At 33.4% G+C, this 20,527-nt stretch overlaps 1 protein-coding gene across 1 annotated transcript in view; it reads right to left on the reverse strand.

Annotated features, from left to right (window-relative positions):
• LOC145662484 (uncharacterized) overlaps window positions 1-20,527 on the reverse strand; it is a 534,791-nt gene that overhangs the window by 130,238 nt on the left and 384,026 nt on the right. Inside the window, exons 58-60 of the mRNA XM_081728093.1 lie at window positions 10,254-10,280; window positions 5,382-5,417; window positions 3,226-3,276 (exon numbers count right to left, since the gene is read on the reverse strand). Of these exons, the coding sequence (XP_081584219.1) occupies window positions 3,226-3,276; window positions 5,382-5,417; window positions 10,254-10,280 (114 nt within the window). The remainder of the gene's footprint in view (window positions 1-3,225; window positions 3,277-5,381; window positions 5,418-10,253; window positions 10,281-20,527) is intronic.

The following is a 20,527-nucleotide window of genomic DNA, read 5'->3' on the forward strand; positions in this document are numbered from 1 at the left end:
CAACTTTTCATTGTTCTGCTTCACACAGACTATCAAATATAAACTTTTTATTCGAATAATTATATCGAAAGCATTTATGTAAGAAACGAAACTAGAATTAATAAATAGAGGATATTATTTAAAGATTTAAGTAAAAATTGCATGTATTGATGTTTGAGACCATCTCTACTCATCTTACAGCTTGCGGTAGTTCTATTGAAACAGAAACCAAATCACCAATTACAGATAATCAAGTTATTTGTACTTACCTTTAATTTGTTTTCAGAAACTGGTGGAATAATATGAATCTTTGATGTACCAAATATTATTAGAAATAATTATAAGGTGCGCAAATAGAACATTCAAATTACTGTCTAAAGCGATACAAAACAAAGTCTTAATGTAGTGTTAGTACAACGTTATATGCATTGCTTGCATCAGCTTGTTAACATTCTGATATTGTGATTCTGTAAGTGATTATTACAGAACAAAATGCTATTTTAACATATTTCCCTTTAAATGCATACTTTTTTTCCATAACAAAATCTGACCAATTGAAATTATATATAATTTATCTCCTTACTTGTTAGATTGGAGTTCTTATTTAGGTTTCGTAAATTTTAATAAAATATATTTGTTCAACTTGAGTCACTTCATTTTCGATGTTTCTAGGTTCAGTAAAATTTTCTTCAGTCAACATCACATGGATACAGATTCTCTGTGTTGTTAATAAGTTCAAAATTACAATAAAAGTCAGTAATTTTGAATTTTTGTTATAATGTGCATGTACGTAACTGTAATTTTCAACGATACTCTTCGATTCATATCTTCTTATCCACCCTAAATAATAAAGGATAAAACTATGCTAATTTGTTGGTAACAATCCAGCTTTTTTTCAAATAAGCATGATTAGATTCTTATGTTTTCTCTCGTTTAAACTTGGTTTTACCAGCGTCTAACTTTATTTTATTCTTATGTATAAAAGATATAAAACAAAAAGGAAACTGATAAAATTATGAGCATTAAAAATACATATTTTAATAAGGTATAATGATAAGTAAATCCAGATTTTTGATTTTATATTTCAAGAAAATTCGTTTCACGAGGTATCGTTGGTTATAGTGTTTAACACATTTTTAAATTTTTGATATTTCGAGAGATTTATTTCTTAATAATCGTCTTCTTGTAAAAAGTTTCCCCACAGTTTCTCTTCTCAAAAATTCATAAAATGACAGTGGATGTTTGATCAATAGTCAAACCACTTTTGCAGAGATGTTGCACAAAATGAAATTTTATAGCATCTTCCGAAGGCCATTTATAAAATTTGATTCAATTTGGTTTTAATTTTGTTGTTATTAATGCGTGTATATAAATATATCCAACGTACATTTACATATTAAAATCCCCATATTGTTGTAATAAAGATTTTGGTTTATGTTTTTGTTTTATTTACTGAATATTTTGTAATTTTGTTGAAATTGAGGTATGTAACCATTTGAGTTTTTCTTATTCTAGGTTAAATAGTAATGAGTACTGGACTTCCATCAGCCTCTTGGATCCGCGTGTCTTGACAACAGATCAGTGGTTTAATGTCTTTATGGGATTCATCTTCACGCAAAAAAAGATCGAATCGATTATCGTTACGATATTCTCACGTCAGCGTTAAGGTAGTTTTTACTAAGTGTCAGGTGTAACAGAGGCAGAAAGCAGTAACTTCCATACTCGAGTATTTGTTCATTCTGGACACTTCTTTTCTTCTTTATGGGATTCATCTTCACGCAAAAATAGATTGAATTGACTATTGTTACGATATTCTCACGATAGATTTAACTATGTGCTACCTGCAACAGAGGCAGAAAGCAGAAATCGCCACAGTCGAATTCCTGTTCATTAAGTACTTTTCTTTTCTTCTTTTCTACAACTGTTGTACCATGGAACATGTTGTGATTCTGACAAAGTTTAAAAGTGGTTCATCATGACAGAAACTGGTAATTTACTTAGTGTCACCATATTATCGGCACAGGCATAGCTGCGAATGTCTCCCAAGGTAATATAACAGACCTAATTGATCATTATGATTGATAATACTAAAGAGTATTATTGTGCGACATTGTTTGGGACTGTATCGTGGCGAACAATTGATAAGATTTCATCGAGATGTCAATAGTACACGTATAAAAAGTTGTATTTAAGCACCTCCAATACGCTCTCAAATGCTGAAATACAGCCTGCAATTTATTATGAAAGACTCTCAATGGATTAAAATACTTCCTTATAGAAGAATGATATCTGTTAAGAGAGAACCATCTTCCACAGAACTGGAGGACTTTGTATATTTAATATTAATTATATTATTAAAAATTTAATTTGCAAACGTTGATAGCATTACCATCAAAATATTTAGTTTTTTTTTGTGCTTGAGTCACGTCTTCCTGATAATGATTTCGTAATTTTTAACATATTTGTACTTTGGTTTCAAAATACATAGTGCTTATTCAAAGCAACATTGCCATAAATAGGTCTATTTGTTGGTACTGAGTGGCATTGCCCTATTATTAACAAATATAAGATTATTTTCAATAATTAGCAGCATTTTCGTTGAAATATCTTCCTACATAGCAACAAACCAGAAATTAAAAAAAAAAAATAGAAAAAGATTTTCGTGAAACGTAGGGGAAAAACTTATTCAATCGTAAATTTGATTATTCCATCTTGACAAAGTTTAAAAATATCTAAACAAATAACCCGCAAATCATGTGTATGAATTTTGTATGAAAGCAATTATGCCAAGTAATGGCCAGTAAAGTTATAATACGAGCGGATAACGCAATAGAATGTGATGTTGCTTTCAAGTCAAATAAAGGGTTAAACTAATACTGAGTGCCATTCTCTATATCATACAAAGGAAGTTAACAGACAACATGAAACTACACACTGCATCTATTTTTATCGAACAATTTGTGCCTGTATATGAGTAATTTGAACTCTTGGAATTATTTCAACATGTTTGATTCAACAAGTTGACTCCAGTCCCCCTTTTTATCATTCCCACTTCCCTTCGGCGTGCATTAATATATGATCATAGGAATATATAGTTGTTGAGATTGAAAATGAATGTTTCGTACTTTATTGTCAATAATTAACTGTTTGGCGTTGTTGCAAATACTCATCGCGCTATTATTTATAGCTTAATAATTATGACTGAAGAATTAACTTATAAAAAGAAAGAAATAACCATATTCTTACCAACACATTTCCAATGTTTAGATAGCGTGCACCTGTCGGCACTCCAGGTTCCTAAGAAGTTAGACAATGAAAGATAAAGTTTTAGTCATATTGCACTGTTATCATATATCTGAAATGATGATAAATGTTAATGTTAAATTATAATTTAACTAATACATTTTATTGAAATATGTAATTCGAATAGTATTTAGCATTTCCAATTCTTTGGTTAATATCTATAATACTGGTGCATTGAAACAGTGACATCCATAACCGGAGAAGTTTAGCTGAATAGATATAGAGAAACTGAAAATAAAAAATGAATGTGTGTTGAAAATGTGAACTTCGATATCAGATGTTTTCATACTTAGTGATATTTGTCGTTCCCCAAAGTGTTAGTATGAGAAAAGTCTGATTTCCAAGTTGACATTTCCAACTAATATTCAGTTTTTGTTGAGTTTCTCAACATCCCTTCAGCTGGAAGTCATGGCAGCTGGAAGTCAGCGGGAAGCAGTTATGGAAGTCATGGCTTAAATTGTTAATATATATTGCAAATCAACATGTAAATGGAAATATAATTACTTTTACAGGTTCACTTCGTATGCAATTTTACTTCGTCAAATTTCGAATTCGTAACGATTTTGTAGATCTAACGTACATTTTGGAATGAAACTTTTCAGTTTAATTTCACAAGCAGGAAACTTAAAATTAGTTTCCTTTTATATCATTGTCAGATAAACAAATTAATTATTAAAAAGTAAATGAAATTCATGAAAGTAAAATAAGGTAAAATCTAGCGAAAAATATGTTTCAGGCTGGACTTAAATTTTCAATTAACACGACATACGCTTTACAAGAAGTTCTTTTTCCTAACTGATATTCTCTGGCATCACTTAGATGAATAACGTACATACTATGATGCATGAGGAGTGTGGTGCATTGAAAGAGAATCATAAAGGATCCCACTGTAAATCTATACTGAACCTTCAGCTCCAATCTCGTTTAAGCTTAAGATGTAACCAAAGATCATTATTTTTTATTGGAGTTTAGGATTAATTTAAGCAGAATGAGACAGTGACATACACCTTAACAGAAAACCTGAATGAGACATACCCCACAACCAAGAGACCCGGTTCCTTGCAGAAGAGATATATGCGAAGGAGAGTGAGAAGCGTGCTTGTATGTGAACAACCAGAATAAATAATGTATTCCTGATAATATAGAAAAATTAGAGATGCATTTAATATTGTAAATAGTTTTAGTTAACTAACTAACTCTATGGCCTATGGAACCCGGAGGTTCTATTTCGCGTTCACAAAAGTTTTCCACTGGCCTCTATCCTTAGCTAACTGCATCCAGGTTCTACTTTGTATTCGAATCTCTACGAGATTCATCTTAATATTGTCCTCTCATCTTCGCCTAGGTTTTCCTAATAGTCGTTTTTGGATTGGTCTTCCAGTCAATACTTTGAAAGCGTTTCTAATTCCTTCCATTCTAGCTACATACTTGGCATACATGGCATACCTGCCCATCTAAGCCTCCTAGACTTGACGATCCTAACAATCTTGTGTAAACGGTATAAATTATGTAGTTCCTCGCTATGAAGTTTCCGCCATTCCTCATTCCCGTTCCCCTTGGGTCCGAATATTCGTCTCAGGAATTGTTCTAAAATTCTTTCAGTGGATGTTCCTCCCGCAGAGTAAGCGATCATTTTTCGCAACCATAGAGAACAACATGAATGGTTATCGTTTTGTATAATTTAGGCTCCAAATTACTCGACAGAAGATAAGAGATTTTGAACCAAATATTAACAGGAATTAGCTGCTTTAGTCGACATTTAATGTCTTCGTGAATATGATTTTCGTCTGTTAATATTGATGCAAGATATTTGAAACTATCCACATTATCGAAAGTATTATTTAATATTTTGACGCATCCATAATTTGCTATATTACGGTCCCAACGCACTTCCATGTATTTAGTTTTCTCTACATTTACGTCTAAATCCATGTTTATGCAACCGTTTAATAAGATCTCTGCAGTTTTAGCTAGTATTAACAACATGTACCATGTGAAAAAGTGTCGTGACATTATAATATGAGTCAATGGCATGTTATAACAAAACATTTATAATTTAACCATTATTTCTAAAAATATAAAGGAAATATTGCACTCACCAGTATACCTTGAATTAAATGCTGAGCAGTATTTGCCTGTGAACAAATAATTTACTATCACTATTCATAATAAAATCATAATAAATACTGGTTAGTGTTATTCACAATAGCATATACAATCTTATAGTGTTCTTAGTGTGCTAGTACCCGTTTTGACAGTTGGTCATACGAGTTTTTTTTTGAAATATCATTTTGTTTCGAATTATAGATATATCAACAGAACAGCGTTGAAGTCAATCCTCTGAACAAAATTCGTGATACGTTTCATCTATCTCTCTCTCTCTTTCTTTAATTATGAAAGAGTTCCTTATTTCTTGTAAAATCATTTAAATTATATATTTCCCACTTCTTCGGCTTCCCAAAGTCTACAAATACTATTTTAGCGTCACATAGACAGGATTATCATTTGTTGGATCCTCACACAATAGCCAAGTGATTAGGAGAATCCGATTCAAAGAATGCGCATCATATCCGTTTTACTTAGAACGTTTTCTAAAGTCTTCATATAACGTTACTTCTCACAACATTACATATTATAAGAAAATGTAGACTCTGAACTTAAAACAAAGCTCGTTGTAAATCTTATTGCACTCGGATGTTAATATTTCATTTCAAATATTAGTTAACCTTGCAAGTAAGCACTTTCAATTTTGTCAGTAGGCTAAACTTACGAGACTGGTGGGTTTAATATACATTTATTCTATATATCCACTCTTTGAGAATAATGTTCATAACTGTTGTAATTATGTAATGTATAAATGTGTTCTTCTATATGTGAGAGTGCTTTGGGAAGGGCGAGTCTTACGTCTCCTTACATATTTCTTGTGTAGTATTGATTCGTTTTCTTACAATCTAGCACTAAGCATATGTTTACTTTGATTATTTATCCAGTGAAAAATTGCATAATTCTCAAATAGATATTTACTTTTGCGGTTCGACAGCAAGATATATTCCTTGAATCTATTGATATTAGTCACTTCCAAATATTTGTATTAAACTTTCCTGAGTACCAGTGTCTGCCCACTCTAGTGCTTGTTTTGTGTATCCTCAAACATTTTGCGATTAATTAATAATGAATGATTCAGAGTTAATGATATTAGTGATACCAGTTATTATTGATACTATAGTGTGTTTTTAATTTATTTTCCTTTTTACATTCAAAATGCAAAACTATCATATCAATTCGTTTATATTTTCATGATGAGTAAGTGAGTCATTTATTTTGTATTATACTTACACTATTCCCGCATGTGTTATTGGTGATGCATTAAAATGAGTTAATTCGGTCAGAAGTCTAAACAAGGTATTTTGCGTTAAATGCCTTTTTTGAATGATTTTGTTATAGATTCCAGTTGTGAGTTCTAAAAATTTAATGATATTCTAATCAGTACTAAATTAAACTTTCTTATTCATTCTCATATATAATGAAGTACTAGTTTTCTAACGGAAAATTTATTGCTGGACTAGAGTCTAAAAATTAGTCTACCTGTGCTAGTACTAGAGTGTTATTTAAAAATCCTAACTCTCCCAATCTTCCCATTTTCTGTGATGATATCATTAAAGATTCGGTTTCTCTATATCTCTTTGTAGCTCATACAGATATTTTACATGCGATAAAACTATAATTACAACTTTAAAACCAGAAGAGAAAACTACATTGGATAACTGGTATCATATTTAAATATGAATGAAGGTGCATATCTCTTCGAACTCTCGTATCTTACGTCCTTATCTATTATTTCATTGCAAATCAGATTTCTATTTTTTGATTACAATTTGGTAATTCATTGTATTTGTTGTTTCTAATAAAATTTTCATTCACCCTTTCTGTCTTTTCTAAAAGTAGACTATTTCTTACGTTGAACGTTCTTCTTTAAAACCAGGAAGACGGCGTTATGTACTTTCCTACAACACCGGTAGTGATTCATTCTAGCTCTTCCATGGTCTTTATTTATCCTCGAAACGGTAAGCTGTAGAACAATTCTCTTTCAAAAGTAAATAAATATATGGACAAATTAATTGCTGCGTTTTACCAGTATGTTTTCTTTTAAAGTATCAGGTTTCTTATTGCAGACACTTTCCTTGGGTGGAGAACTTACATCAGCGTATGCTCATATTGTTTACATTTTAGCATTATTTACTCATAATATTGAAGGCCACCATAAATATTCCTTCACAAACGAAAACTAGCATAGTACTGTTTTGACAGGAGAATGAGTAACAAAATAGTAACAACGTTACAGTACACTTGATTATTGCATATTTACTATTCACTAAAATGTGGTGGTACGTATTTTTTAATGACTTTTTTCTTTTAGGTGTAACTGTGTTTTTCAAAGTAATTATATTTTTATATATATATAATTTCATCTTCCAATCCCAAGATTAACCTTATTTTCCTCTAATGACCTTGAACAGAATACATGAATTTATGTGTGCTAAAACGAATATATATTGTAATCAGTCAAACTGCTCAATAATTGTATATCGATCAAGTCATGAAGTTACATTTGCCTCCTTATACTATGTTTCTAAAAGTAGTACGACTATTCAAGAAATATTTTATTAGTTCAATTGTCGTATTTCCTAGAGAGATAAGTCATTTACATAATAATTTTACTTTCTGCATCTCTAATATCTACTCTATTTTTTTGGACACAGTAATTCATACCTTTTTAAACTTTCTCCATACTAAACATTGGAAAGAAATTGAAAATTATTACTTGCTCAAGATGCACAAGGAAATGTCTCATTATCTGACCCAATTCTTCTCTCCAATCATACCTTGTTTATAATTTTTATTATATGTTTTATATCACTTCATAAAACTTAATGAAAATCTTACTTAGCTAAGAAACTAGTTTTTGGACAACAGGTACTTTGTGATTACATTTGGAATTCTACTGTTTGTCAAAATCATGTTTGAAGTGGTTTCGCAATTACCTTCGATTAATAATATTAATATGCAACAGGCACTTTAAGTGTTTCAAGGTGGTCGTAGTTAACGACAAAATAGTTCATATAGAGAAAGCAATTTTGTAACACATCAACAATTGTTATTCTCAATAATCTTTCCATCAGTCATCTCTAAACGGTTATCAAACAAAAAAAATGTGCTGAAGAATTTGATGAAGAGTGGTGATTCATTTTCAATTCTATAAATGTTTAGAACCTACAAAGATGATTGAGTTTTAAATTACATCGAGAATGCTAGAATTAGCAAGTAAAAGTTCCCTAAGATAGTATATAGTGAATGGTTTTCTCAATCTTCTAATTATATAATACATATACTTGTGATTTTGCTTACCTCCGAGGTATATTCAGTTCATCGTTGAGTGTTCTTTTTCGAAAGGATTCAGCTGGGTAATTATATAATTTCTTTTCAAGAAAGTTTACATGAATTGCATATTTTGTTAGTTAGAATTCATTTACGAAATCAAAGCAAAAGAACTACATGCTACAAAAGCACTTACTCATGACTAAGTTGAATAATAATAATAAATCTATATATTGCCGTTATATATATTAGTACACAGTGTGCGGTTTTTAATATTTCATTCAGTGCTTATCTCCCGAAATATCTTCATCCAACATTGTATAGCCACATATGTTCAGTCAGTTCAAAAGATGATTTCACTTACTATGTATGCTCAAAGGGTGATGAAACATTCTCAAGTTAGAGAATTTAGGGAGCCTTACATCAGATCTAAAATACATCAAGTGCAGTATCTCGTTTGTTCTCTTGGGAGCTTGGGAGCTTTATCCTTAGTCACCATTATGTAATTAAGAATTTGCAATAGTTTTTTAGTAGTCATATAAAGAACGCATTCGCTTTAATACTGACAATAACATATGATTTTATGCAATTAAAAATCTTCAGAAATATCTAAATACCGAGTCAGAATATCTAAATGAAATCACACACACACACACGCGTTGAAATTATATATATCATTAAACCCTTTTCACAATTATGTGAGAAAACTTATTCAGCGTAGTTCTCTGATAGATTGCTCCATTAAGTTATTTTGTGGGACCTTCAATCTAAGATTTCTTTGTGTTTTCCCGTTTTTATGTATAGTATATATTTTAATGACTAGGAACTGTACAGCTTAATAATAGGCGATATGAATTCCTCCATATCTACTTTGAGAGTTGTTTATCACAGTCGTAAGCTTTAGGTAACATTTTTGTCAGAAAACATTCTCACTGTGTAACTGAAAAAGTGGAAACTTTTTGAAAGTACTTCAGTTTGTTTGTAGAAATTCGCATACTCTTGAAACGTACTTTTATAATGCAACCTGTATACTAATTTAAGGCACCCCCTTCATTGATCAAAGAATGACATTAGAAATAAACGTTTTAAACATTTTTCGGTTTTAGATTGATTGAACAGCAATTTTGAGTCAAGTAATGTGAAACATTTTGAACAAATAATTATGAATATATTTTTCTAAACTCTTTCATTTATTATTGCGGTAGAAGATAAGAACCTAAGCGTTACTATTTTTCAGAAAATAAATCATGGTAATTAATCTCTATGCTTTTGGGGAGATACAAAAGATATACTTTATTGTATTTGAACATAATGCAACTCATTAATAAATGTATAGTTCATATTTTTTTTCTTTCAAAGTTATTTCCTCTAGAGCATACAACAATTTATAATATTTAAAAATCTTAATATATAGGACTAGTGTAATGCTTCAGTTGAGAAACTAAGAATTCAATCATATTTAAAGTAGAAATTGCATGAACTATCGTCATAGAAAAAGACGAAACTTTTTCAGTTCTTTCAAATTGGAGATGTTGTATTGATTAAATGGTATTTAGATATCGCATCTAAAAGCAATATTATAAAATATCACTTACTAGGCTATCAAGGAATCCTCGTTGACCCTAAAAGAAGATTGCAAAGACATTATTTATGTAACAGTTCGAGAGGAGACATTTTTCTATGTTTAAACACATATCTTTGTAGATTAATTTCTAAATATTTTAAATGCAACTACTTGTATTAAAAGTGTCAATTTCCTTAAGTTTACCGAGAGTTCCTGTAAAAATACATCTATTATTAGAAGAAAATCAAATGTGGAAAGCCACAAAAATAAACTGTTAATATTATAACTGCATAATATCCAGCGGTGTAGCCAAGGGGAAGGGGCATTGGGGCCAGGCCCCCCTAAATGGTTTCCTGGTCTCCCCAAATGACCAGCTTTTAAAACATCATAGTAAAATTATCTCGCTTCTTTCATTTAAAAGTAATGAAGTGTATTGACAATTAATAACTTATGGTAAAATAGTATGGAGAAATATTGTTTTTCCATACTGATCGAAAAATAGGATACTTTTTGTGACAGCAGATTACACAATTTACTGCGATTTAGGTTTGACAGTTTGAAGACAAACGTTTTAACAAGGCATTACAAATACAGCCATAAAACAAAGGTACTAAACTGCTTTCTAAGTCAAGTATATTTTTATATGCTTTAACAAGTGTTTTAAAAGACATAGATAATGGTAAATTTGGTGAGAACCAATGCTTTTGTTCAATTTGGATTCCATTCGGTCTCTCTTTTATTTCTCCTCAGTGTAATAAAATAATTATGTCTTTTTAGTCACGAATAAATAAATATTTTTGTCAAGAAACCGTAAAGAAATCAAATGAAATTTCAAAGAAAATCAATCTTGTGTAGATAGGTTCTTATACAAGGTCTTAAATTTAAATATAAAGGTAAGGAAGAAGTGTTTTGTAGTTTTTCACCCACCACCTTCGAAAATTGATATGTCACCTAACCTGGAAGATCACAAATAGTCCCCATCAGCATCAACGACATTCTGAAAACGTTCTGGAAGGCCATGGGAACGAAGAAAGTATCAGGTGCATTTTGTACTAGGGATTTGAACTGGCGTCCTCTAAGGTGATTGTCCAAAGAATGGAACTGGTGATAATCGGACTGCGCAGTACCCGGGTAATATAGTGGTTGCAATATTGTTTCCCATCCAAGGCGATAAATGGTGTCCTGAGTCATCGTAGAAACGTGGGACATAGTGTTGTCCCGTAAACGAGGACCCATTTGCAATTCTGAGGTGATGGCTCCAAAATGTTGAGTCTTTGTTGAGCACAGCTCAACTGCTGACAATACACAGCTGCATTGATACTCTGACCAGCTGGTAGCGGTTCCCGATGCGATTCACCAAACACACAGAAGGACCTTTCGGCTGTTTTGAAAACGGTTCATGTGATGGTAACCAATTATGACGGCGCCGTGGAGCTTCGAATAACACACATTTTTTATACATGTCAACGCCCTGTCCAGAAATGGCTCCGAAACAGTAAATAAACACAGGCGACTGCCGCGTTGCCTTCTGGCCCGGAGTCAAAATATGTGAGACCGATCGACCCAACTTGTAGTGCTTCACAAGTTGATGGATGTGCAGCTGAATGGTTTCTCCACACACTGAACTGTATTCCAGTTCCTCTTTGTACATGTGTTGGTCTTCTGGCACGTGATGTTTTCTGGTGTTTCGTCATCGTCCTTGAACTTGTTAAACCATCGCTGAAATATCCGCGTCGTCACGACATCCTCACCGAAGGCCTGGCATATCTTCTGTCCCGCTACAGCGGCGTTTAACCTCCATTTGAACTCGTTCAGCATACATGCTCTTATAACGCTCTGTCTATGTCCGATGTTCCCTCTGTCTTTACGCAAGTTCACGATGTGTCTGTATTGCCACAACTAGGGCTGTGCGATATGTCGATATATCTATATCGTCGATATCGATATCATCTTATATCGATCATCGATATCGCAAAAATATCGCAAAAATATTCGATATCGATATCCGATATCGTCGATATTCGATATCGATATCCGATATTTTCGACATCGATATCCGTTATCGTCGATATTCGCTATCGATATCCGATATTGTCGATATCCGATATTGTCAATATCGATATTCGATATTGGTGTTTCACACTTCCTCGAAAAAATTGCGGCAGGTTTTGCTTTATATATATAATGCTTTTTGGCTCGCGATAGTAGCTGCATTTGCATTTCTTAACCGAATGAAACCAAACTGCACGATACTTGTATGAGGCAGAAAAACACCCCGTTTCATGAGTCAAATTAATGTAGGGCTTGGGGACTATGCTTCCCAGCATTCCATGTTAATATTTAGTTTTCTCTTTTGACTTCATTTCTTAACAGAATAAACCCAAATTTACAGAGGATTAGTATGGGTTAAAAATTTGGTTCCTTTTGAAGATAGTCGAAATCGGCAGCGGTTTGGTAGGGATGTTTCTACGTCTACTTAATCCACCTAAATATTGTGTATTTAACTTATACTATGGGCTACACTTCTTCACCGAATCAAACTAAACTTTGTGCAAAAATTGTATTAGGCAGAAATGATGTTCCTTTCGAAGATAAAGCCAAAACCAGTGCAGACCCGGGGAGCTATGCCTTCCAAAATATTTCTCATCATTAACATGGCTGCATTCCTTAATCGAGTCAACTTGATATCGTCACTACAATTAATGTTTGTGCTGTGTTGCCATTGCGAGTGAAAAATCAAATGCATGTGCTAAAATTTGCTTAAATGTAAACAGACACTGAAACAAGAATTTACTAGTTTTTTTGTGCAAAGTAGTAGTTTTCCCTTTATTTGTATGTGGTTACTAGATGTAAGTTGAGCCACGTAACTCAGCCCACTAAAACAATCAAAAGTCTCCATTCTTTCATTTCACTACACAGACCTACATATTCTGTTTAGGTAGTATTAACACTTCCCTATTTCTTTGAATTTGCTTAAGTATTAGAATATGCATTATTTGGTGCAATTTTATTAGGAATGACTTAGAACCATTCTAAATTGATTTCATAAGCAGAACTGAATAATGGCATAAGACGTAAGTTTTAGCCTAAATTTAATAAAAACATGAACACTTTTAGATATGAGTTTGCACAAAACCAATAACAAGAAACCTCATAAGTTCATGTTCACGTCTTTGCGTAAAGCTCTTTAATACAAAAAGATTATCAATTTAATAATAACATGAACGAGATCTCTATTGATCACGTGCTTTTTTTAATTGGATATTAAAATAGAATACTACAAAATAATAAGTGCAAGTGTTAAATTTGTAAAGCTAACGGATTAACTTAGAAGAACATAAACAGACACATCACACATACAGAGAAAAAATGAACAATAACTGTCTTGTTTAGAAATATGTCTATTAGCACTGAGTTTTCAACTAGAAATGCATGATGCATTGAAGTTCATGACACTGCTCTTTAGGAACGAGCTCTTCTGTTCATGGAAAGAAAATCAGTTGTTTCGCATGTTCTGCACTAACTGTAAGTGAAGTATGAGCATCACTTACGATATTGCATCCACAACTAAATACTCTTTCCGATAGAATGCTGGTACCTACACAAATACTTACGAGCCAGAAAAGCTAATTTTGGAAATTCACTGTCATGAGATTTCCTCCAGTGAAGGAGGTTTTCTTCCATATCTGTAGGCAGTGGTGCTATTCTAATTTTTGGTGACTGGTTATATATATATATATATATATATATATATATATATATGAGAGAGAGAGATAGTAGATGGATACATAGAAAGATATCTCTCTCCAGTGGCGTAACTAAGGGCTTGGAGGCCATCCCGCAGACAACGTGGAATGGGGCCCTTTTTCATGTCCTACATCACAATTTGGGGGCCTGGTGACGGCCTGGACACCCCGCAATGCGGGGTCTGCGGGGCCCTTATTTACGGCCCTGTCTCTCTCGCTCTCTCTTGTGGGGCGTTTACAATTGTTCAATTTAGTCGCACGGCTAAATCGACTCGTTACATTTGCGACTAAATCGAAGCAACTAGGCCGAATCAGATCGATGGATGTGTTCAATTGTTTCAACCAAAATTGAATGCTGCTTGTTGACTCGCTCTCCTCTGGCAATTTTAAAGATGTCCAAGCAAGCAGTAATTGGTACAATTTGCGGTGTTATGGCAGAAGAAAATACAACGTCTTTCAATTCAGTTGACAGTCGATTAGTGGCCTTCGATCAACAAGTGATTAAATTGAAGTCCCGTTTACACAGTCGATTAAGTTGAAAGTGACGTCAATTCAACTGAATCGAACGCAAATCGACTAAGTGTAAACGCCCCATTAGGAAGCAAATCACGCAAGATAGACAAAGGCAAATTTTTCACTGGATACCACAAGTGACAAGTAGAGACCTACACAGCAACCTAATATAAGGTCTTGTGACGAAGTTAGGTAGCACTGCGAATATCTTGGAAACGAATTACCCAAAATAGATGTTTGTCAAGAAGTATTGGAAACACCTTAACCCAGCAATGGATCAACAATTATTGATAATGGTATGTATGCGTTTCAAATGTAAATAACACTCACCACGGCACTCATGTGATCCCAGTTTGCATTCTTGATATCTAACCAGCCCATTTGAAATTAAGAAAAAATCGCTTATTCCTTATTCTGAGAGATAATATATCTAACCCTGTAGCTGTAAGAATTTCTAAGAACAAAACTAAACAAACTGAAACTTGCTCGTTCTTGGATATAACTGGATAAAATTTACTGTTATGCCTGGGTATAACAAACGGTTTAGCAAACTCGAAATATATTAACAACCGGTTCTAGCGAACCGGTGCGAACCGGCTGAATAGCACCACTGTCTGTAGATGGCACTGAAAAATATGCATCGATTTCCTATTGCAGTGAGGCATCAAATGATTAGCACAAAAGAGAAACGGGGATTCCCCGATTTTGCTTTTGTTGATCGGGTACGTCATAGTAGTAGGGGGAGACGTTCGCCCGAATGACTCATCCTCACTCTCTTTTATGACCGGGGTGAAAGGTCAATGACCTGGCCCAGGGTCAATGACCTAGGGGTACCTAGGACCACCCCCTCTAAATTTGGTCAGGGGTACTTTGGCCCACCCCCTAAATTTTGGCAGGGGTACATAGGACCACCCCCCTTAAATTTCGGAAATTGCCAAATCTAAAAATTTGGTATGGTAGCCTAGGACCATAGTATGTACCTCTATCAGTATTGGGTGTCTATGTCGTTCCCTTTCATGGGTAAAAAATTGCCAAAAATTCAAATTTCGGAGGTTTTTGACCTAATTTATCCCCTTTGATGAGGTGTTATTACCCTATATGGTTATATGGGCGTATACAAGGGTTCATTACCTATCATAAGACATGGGTATATTAATGCACCCCTTGAAATTTTTGGGAGGGGTACCTTGGCCCACCCCTTCAATTTTGGAAATTGCCCAATTTCAACATTGGGTATTATAGTACAGGACCCTAATATTTATTATGATAAATTTGGGTGGTCCACCTCATTCCCTTTTAGGGGTAAAAAATTGCCAAATTTCAAATTTCGGGGGTTTTTGACCTAATTTATCCCATTGGATGAGGTGTTATTACCCTATATAGTTATATGGGCGTATACAGGGGTCCATTACCTTTCATAAGACATGGGTATATTAATGCACCCCTTGAAAAATTTGGGAGGGGTACCATGGCCCACCCCTTAAATTTTGGAAATTGACCAATTTAAACATTTGGTATTATAGCACAGGACAATAATATGTATCGTGATAAATTTGGGCGGTCCACCTCGTTTCCTTCTAGGGGTACAAAATTGCCAAAATATAAACGTAAGCAATACGTTATACCACGTGTTTGGTTTTTGATCGATTTTATCCCCTTTGATGAGGTGTTATTACCTTTCATAAGATATGGGTATATTTGTGCACTCCTTTAAAAATTTGGGAGGGGTACTTTGGCCCACCCCTTAAATTTTGGAAATTGCCCAATTTAAACATTTGGTATTAGAGTACCGGATCCTAACATGTATTATGATAAATTTGGATGGTCCACCTCGTTTCCTTCTAGGGGTACACAATTGTCAAAATATAAACGTAAGCAATACGTTGTACCACGTGTTTGGTCTTTTGGCCCAATTTAACCTCTTGGATGAGGTTCTATTACCTTATATGGTTATATGGTTATGTATAGGGGTCTATTCCTTATCATAAGATATGGGTATATTTGTGCACTCCTTTAAAAATTTGGGAGGGGTACTTTGGCCCACCCCTTAAATTTTAGAAATTGCTCATTTTATATATTTGGTATTATAGTATTGGACCCTAACATGTATTATGATAAATTTGGGTGGTCCACCTCGTTCCCTTTTAGGGGTACAAATTGCCAAAATATAAACGTAAGCAATACGTTGTACCACGTGTTTGGTTTGACCTAAGTTATCCCCTTGGATGAGGTTCTATTACCTTATATGGTTATATGGTTATGTATAGGGGTCTATTCCCTATCATAAGATATGGGTATATTTGTGCACTCCTTTAAAAATTTGGGAGGGGTACTTTGGCCCACCCCTTAAATTTTGGAAATTGCCCAATTTAAACATTTGGTATTATAGTACCGGATCCTAACATGTATTATGATAAATTTGGATGGTCCACCTCGTTTCCTTCTAGGGGTACAAAATTGTCAATATATAAACGTAAGCAATACGTTATACCACGTGTTTGGTTTTTGATCGATTTTATCCCCTTTGATGAGGTGTTATTACCTTTCATAAGATATGGGTATATTTGTGCACTCCTTTAAAAATTTGGGAGGGGTACTTTGGCCCACCCCTTAAATTTTGGAAATTGCCCAATTTAAACATTTGGTATTATAGTACCGGATCCTAACATGTATTATGATAAATTTGGATGGTCCACCTCGTTTCCTTCTAGGGGTACACAATTGTCAAAATATAAACGTAAGCAATACGTTGTACCACGTGTTTGGTCTTTTGGCCCAATTTAACCTCTTGGATGAGGTTCTATTACCTTATATGGTTATATGGTTATGTATAGGGGTCTATTCCCTATCATAAGATATGGGTATATTTGTGCACTCCTTTAAAAATTTGGGAGGGGTACTTTGGCCCACCCCTTTAATTTTGGAAATTGCCCCTTTTACATGTTTGGTATTATAGTATAGAACCCTAATATATATTACTATAAATTTGGGTGGTTCACCACGTTTCCTTTGATGGGTACGAAATTGCCAAATTTTAGTACAACCACGTGTTTGGTTTTGGCTCAATTTATCCCCTTGGATGAGGTTCTATTACCTTATATGGTTATATGATCATGTATAGGGGTCCATTCCATATCCCCTTAAATTTTGGAAATTTTCCAATTTAAGCATTCGGTATCATAGTACATGACCTCAACATGTATCATGATAAATTTGGGTGATCCATCTTGTTCCCTTTCATGGGTAAAAATTACTAAAATATAAACATAAGCAATATGTTGTACCATGCGTTTGGTTTTTGGCCCAATTTTTTCCCTTTGATGGGGTTCTATTACCTTATATGTTTATATGGTCATGTATATGGGTTCATTTCCTATCATAAGACATGGGTACATTGACGCACCCCCTGAAAAATTTGGGAGGGGTATTTTGGCTCATCCAGTCGGTTTTAGAAATTGTTTTAATATAAGCATTTGGTATCATAGTACAGGACTTCAATATGTACCACTATAAATTTGGATGGTCCACATCGTTCCCTTTCATGGGTAAAGAACTACCAAAAATCGAATTTCGGAGGTTATTGACACCTATTTAGCACGTTATATGGTTTATTACCTTTATATGTTTATGTTCCCTTTTAAATTTGGGAATTATCAAATAACAAAATTCGGTAAACGTTTTCTAGGACCCATTGGTGTTCCTCTTATGGCCAAATATTCAAAATTTAAATGTTATTGACCGGTTTTATTATTGAATAAGTACAGGATTTATTACTTTTTTTCATAAGACACAGGTGTATTTGTGTACCAATCTTAAATTTTGGGAGGGGGTACATTTCTTATTGTCGTATCAATAATTGGTAATTGGATAGTATATCATTCATTGGGTAAATCATTGTCAAATATGAGTATGATCACGTGATCAGTTATTAACCTATGATGGGATTAGGAGTCCAGGACATTGGTACATTAAAACTTTGTAGTATAATTTAAGAATTGTCAAATGAAATTACGTCATTGGTTTTGATTATTCACGCCAAATATAAACGTAAGCAAGACGTTGTACCACGTGATTGTCCTTGATGAGGTAGTGTACAGGGATTCATTTCCTTTGTTGTGGTACTTCTTAAGTTTGAGTACACACACTTCTAGAAAACAGTTGGTTCTACTCAGGTAAACAATTGACGGACATTATTGACCTTATTGAACATATAATAATATGATTAACTCTAAGACTTAGGTATATCAGGAGAAGTATTCTTTAAATTTGGGAATGGTGATAAACAGAATTTTAGCATAAGGCGCGAAATTAGAAACAATACATTGAACTTTAGTCACAGCTCATAGTCTAAGATCATTGGTGGTGATTGATTTGAAATCTGATAGCTATCCTTATTGAATCTTATGACTCATAGACGAAAGGCAATACATGCTACAACACTGGCAAAGTTATTGTTAATGCAATTTGATTGGTTGATCACTCTCTTTCCTGCAATCTGATTGGTTGATCACTATCTTTCGTGCAATCTGATTGGCTGATGATTTTCAAATCTTTGCTGTATTCAGTTTTAAGTTTTGTTTAACATTTAAAAATCTTGATTTCGTTCAACATTTTGCACTCACTGATAAATATGATCAAAACCGTTTATTTGTTAATCGAATAGTTAAAAACCGGATAAAGTTTGCCGGTTAACCGTGAAACGTAAAATTTTTTTAGTTTGAAATTTTTTTGTTTGAAAATTTTTCGTTTCCAATTTTTTTTGTTTCAAAATTTTGTTTGAAATTTTTTCGTTTGAAATTTTTTGTTTGAAAATTTTTGTTCGAAAATTTTGTTTAAAATTTTTTGTTTAAAATTTTTCGTTTACAAATTTTTTGTTTGAAATTTTTTGTTTCAAAATGTTGTTTGAAATTTTTTTCGCTTCAAAATTTTGTTTGAATTTTTTTGGTTTGAAATTTTTTGTTTGAATTTTTTTCGTTTCAAAATTTTGTTTCAAAGATTTTTGTTTGAAATTTTTGTTTCAAAGTTTGAGTTGACATTTTTAAAAGTTTGTGCACCTATTAGTAAAGAACCGGAACTGTTTAAAACAAAAACCTTTGACAACATTGTGGTGCAATAGTACACGTCAGAACCTGGGGTTGTACTTGAAATGAAAAAACACAATTCATTGAAAGGGATCATTTTATTACACTCCACATACATCCATACCAGATAGTGGTTCTGGATATTGTCGATACAATGTATTTTGAACTTCTTGCACTAGTTTGTCTTTAGCATATAATTTTAATTCCAGTTGAAGTCTTTTAAGGTCTATTGCAATATCAATTGGTGGAAACTCAATGTCCATTTGATCACAAATAAACTGTTTATCAATACAGGTATGCACTAGCCGGAACTGTTTAGAACAAAAACATCTGGCAACGTTGTTGTGCAATAGTACACGTCAGAACATGATAATGCAACGTCATCAGTTTTGCATCATCGTTCGCGTTAGTATTCATGATAACGTCATCATGGCTACTTGTCTGCAGTTTCTAAACACACGTGATGTGATGAAATCATTTACCAAGATTACTGATTTACAACAGAATGTACCTTATAGAATCTTAGCTAGCCAAAGTTTGGATTAAGAATCGTAGTGAAGCTTGAAAATGATAAGAATATAATTTTACCAGCAAGATATTTACCCATGGAACCATCAAAACAAGAAGAACTGCTGCGTTTCTTAAATACTGGATCTGTATCTTTATATTACAAAGGATTCTTGGGTCGAAGTCATCAACTTGAATTTAGTACACAGCCAGATTCCTCAGCCATTGTGATGAAATCATGAATTCAAACGTCAGCACATTTCTTTCCAATGACGTCAGCTGTAGTTGTATGAATTTGGTTGGTCGGCATGACGTCAGCAACTGTGATGAAATCATGAATTCAAACGTCAGCACATTCCTTACCAATGACGTCAGCAATAATTATAAACCACCAAATACAGTGTCATCCCACGAAATCATTTGAGCAAGTGCTTTTCAGGAGGAAAGATGTGTACTTC

This window comes from Thermobia domestica, chromosome 10, assembly GCF_964235325.1.
Source record: "Thermobia domestica chromosome 10, izTheDome1.hap1.1, whole genome shotgun sequence".
NCBI classification, from domain to species: Eukaryota; Metazoa; Arthropoda; class Insecta; order Zygentoma; family Lepismatidae; genus Thermobia; species Thermobia domestica.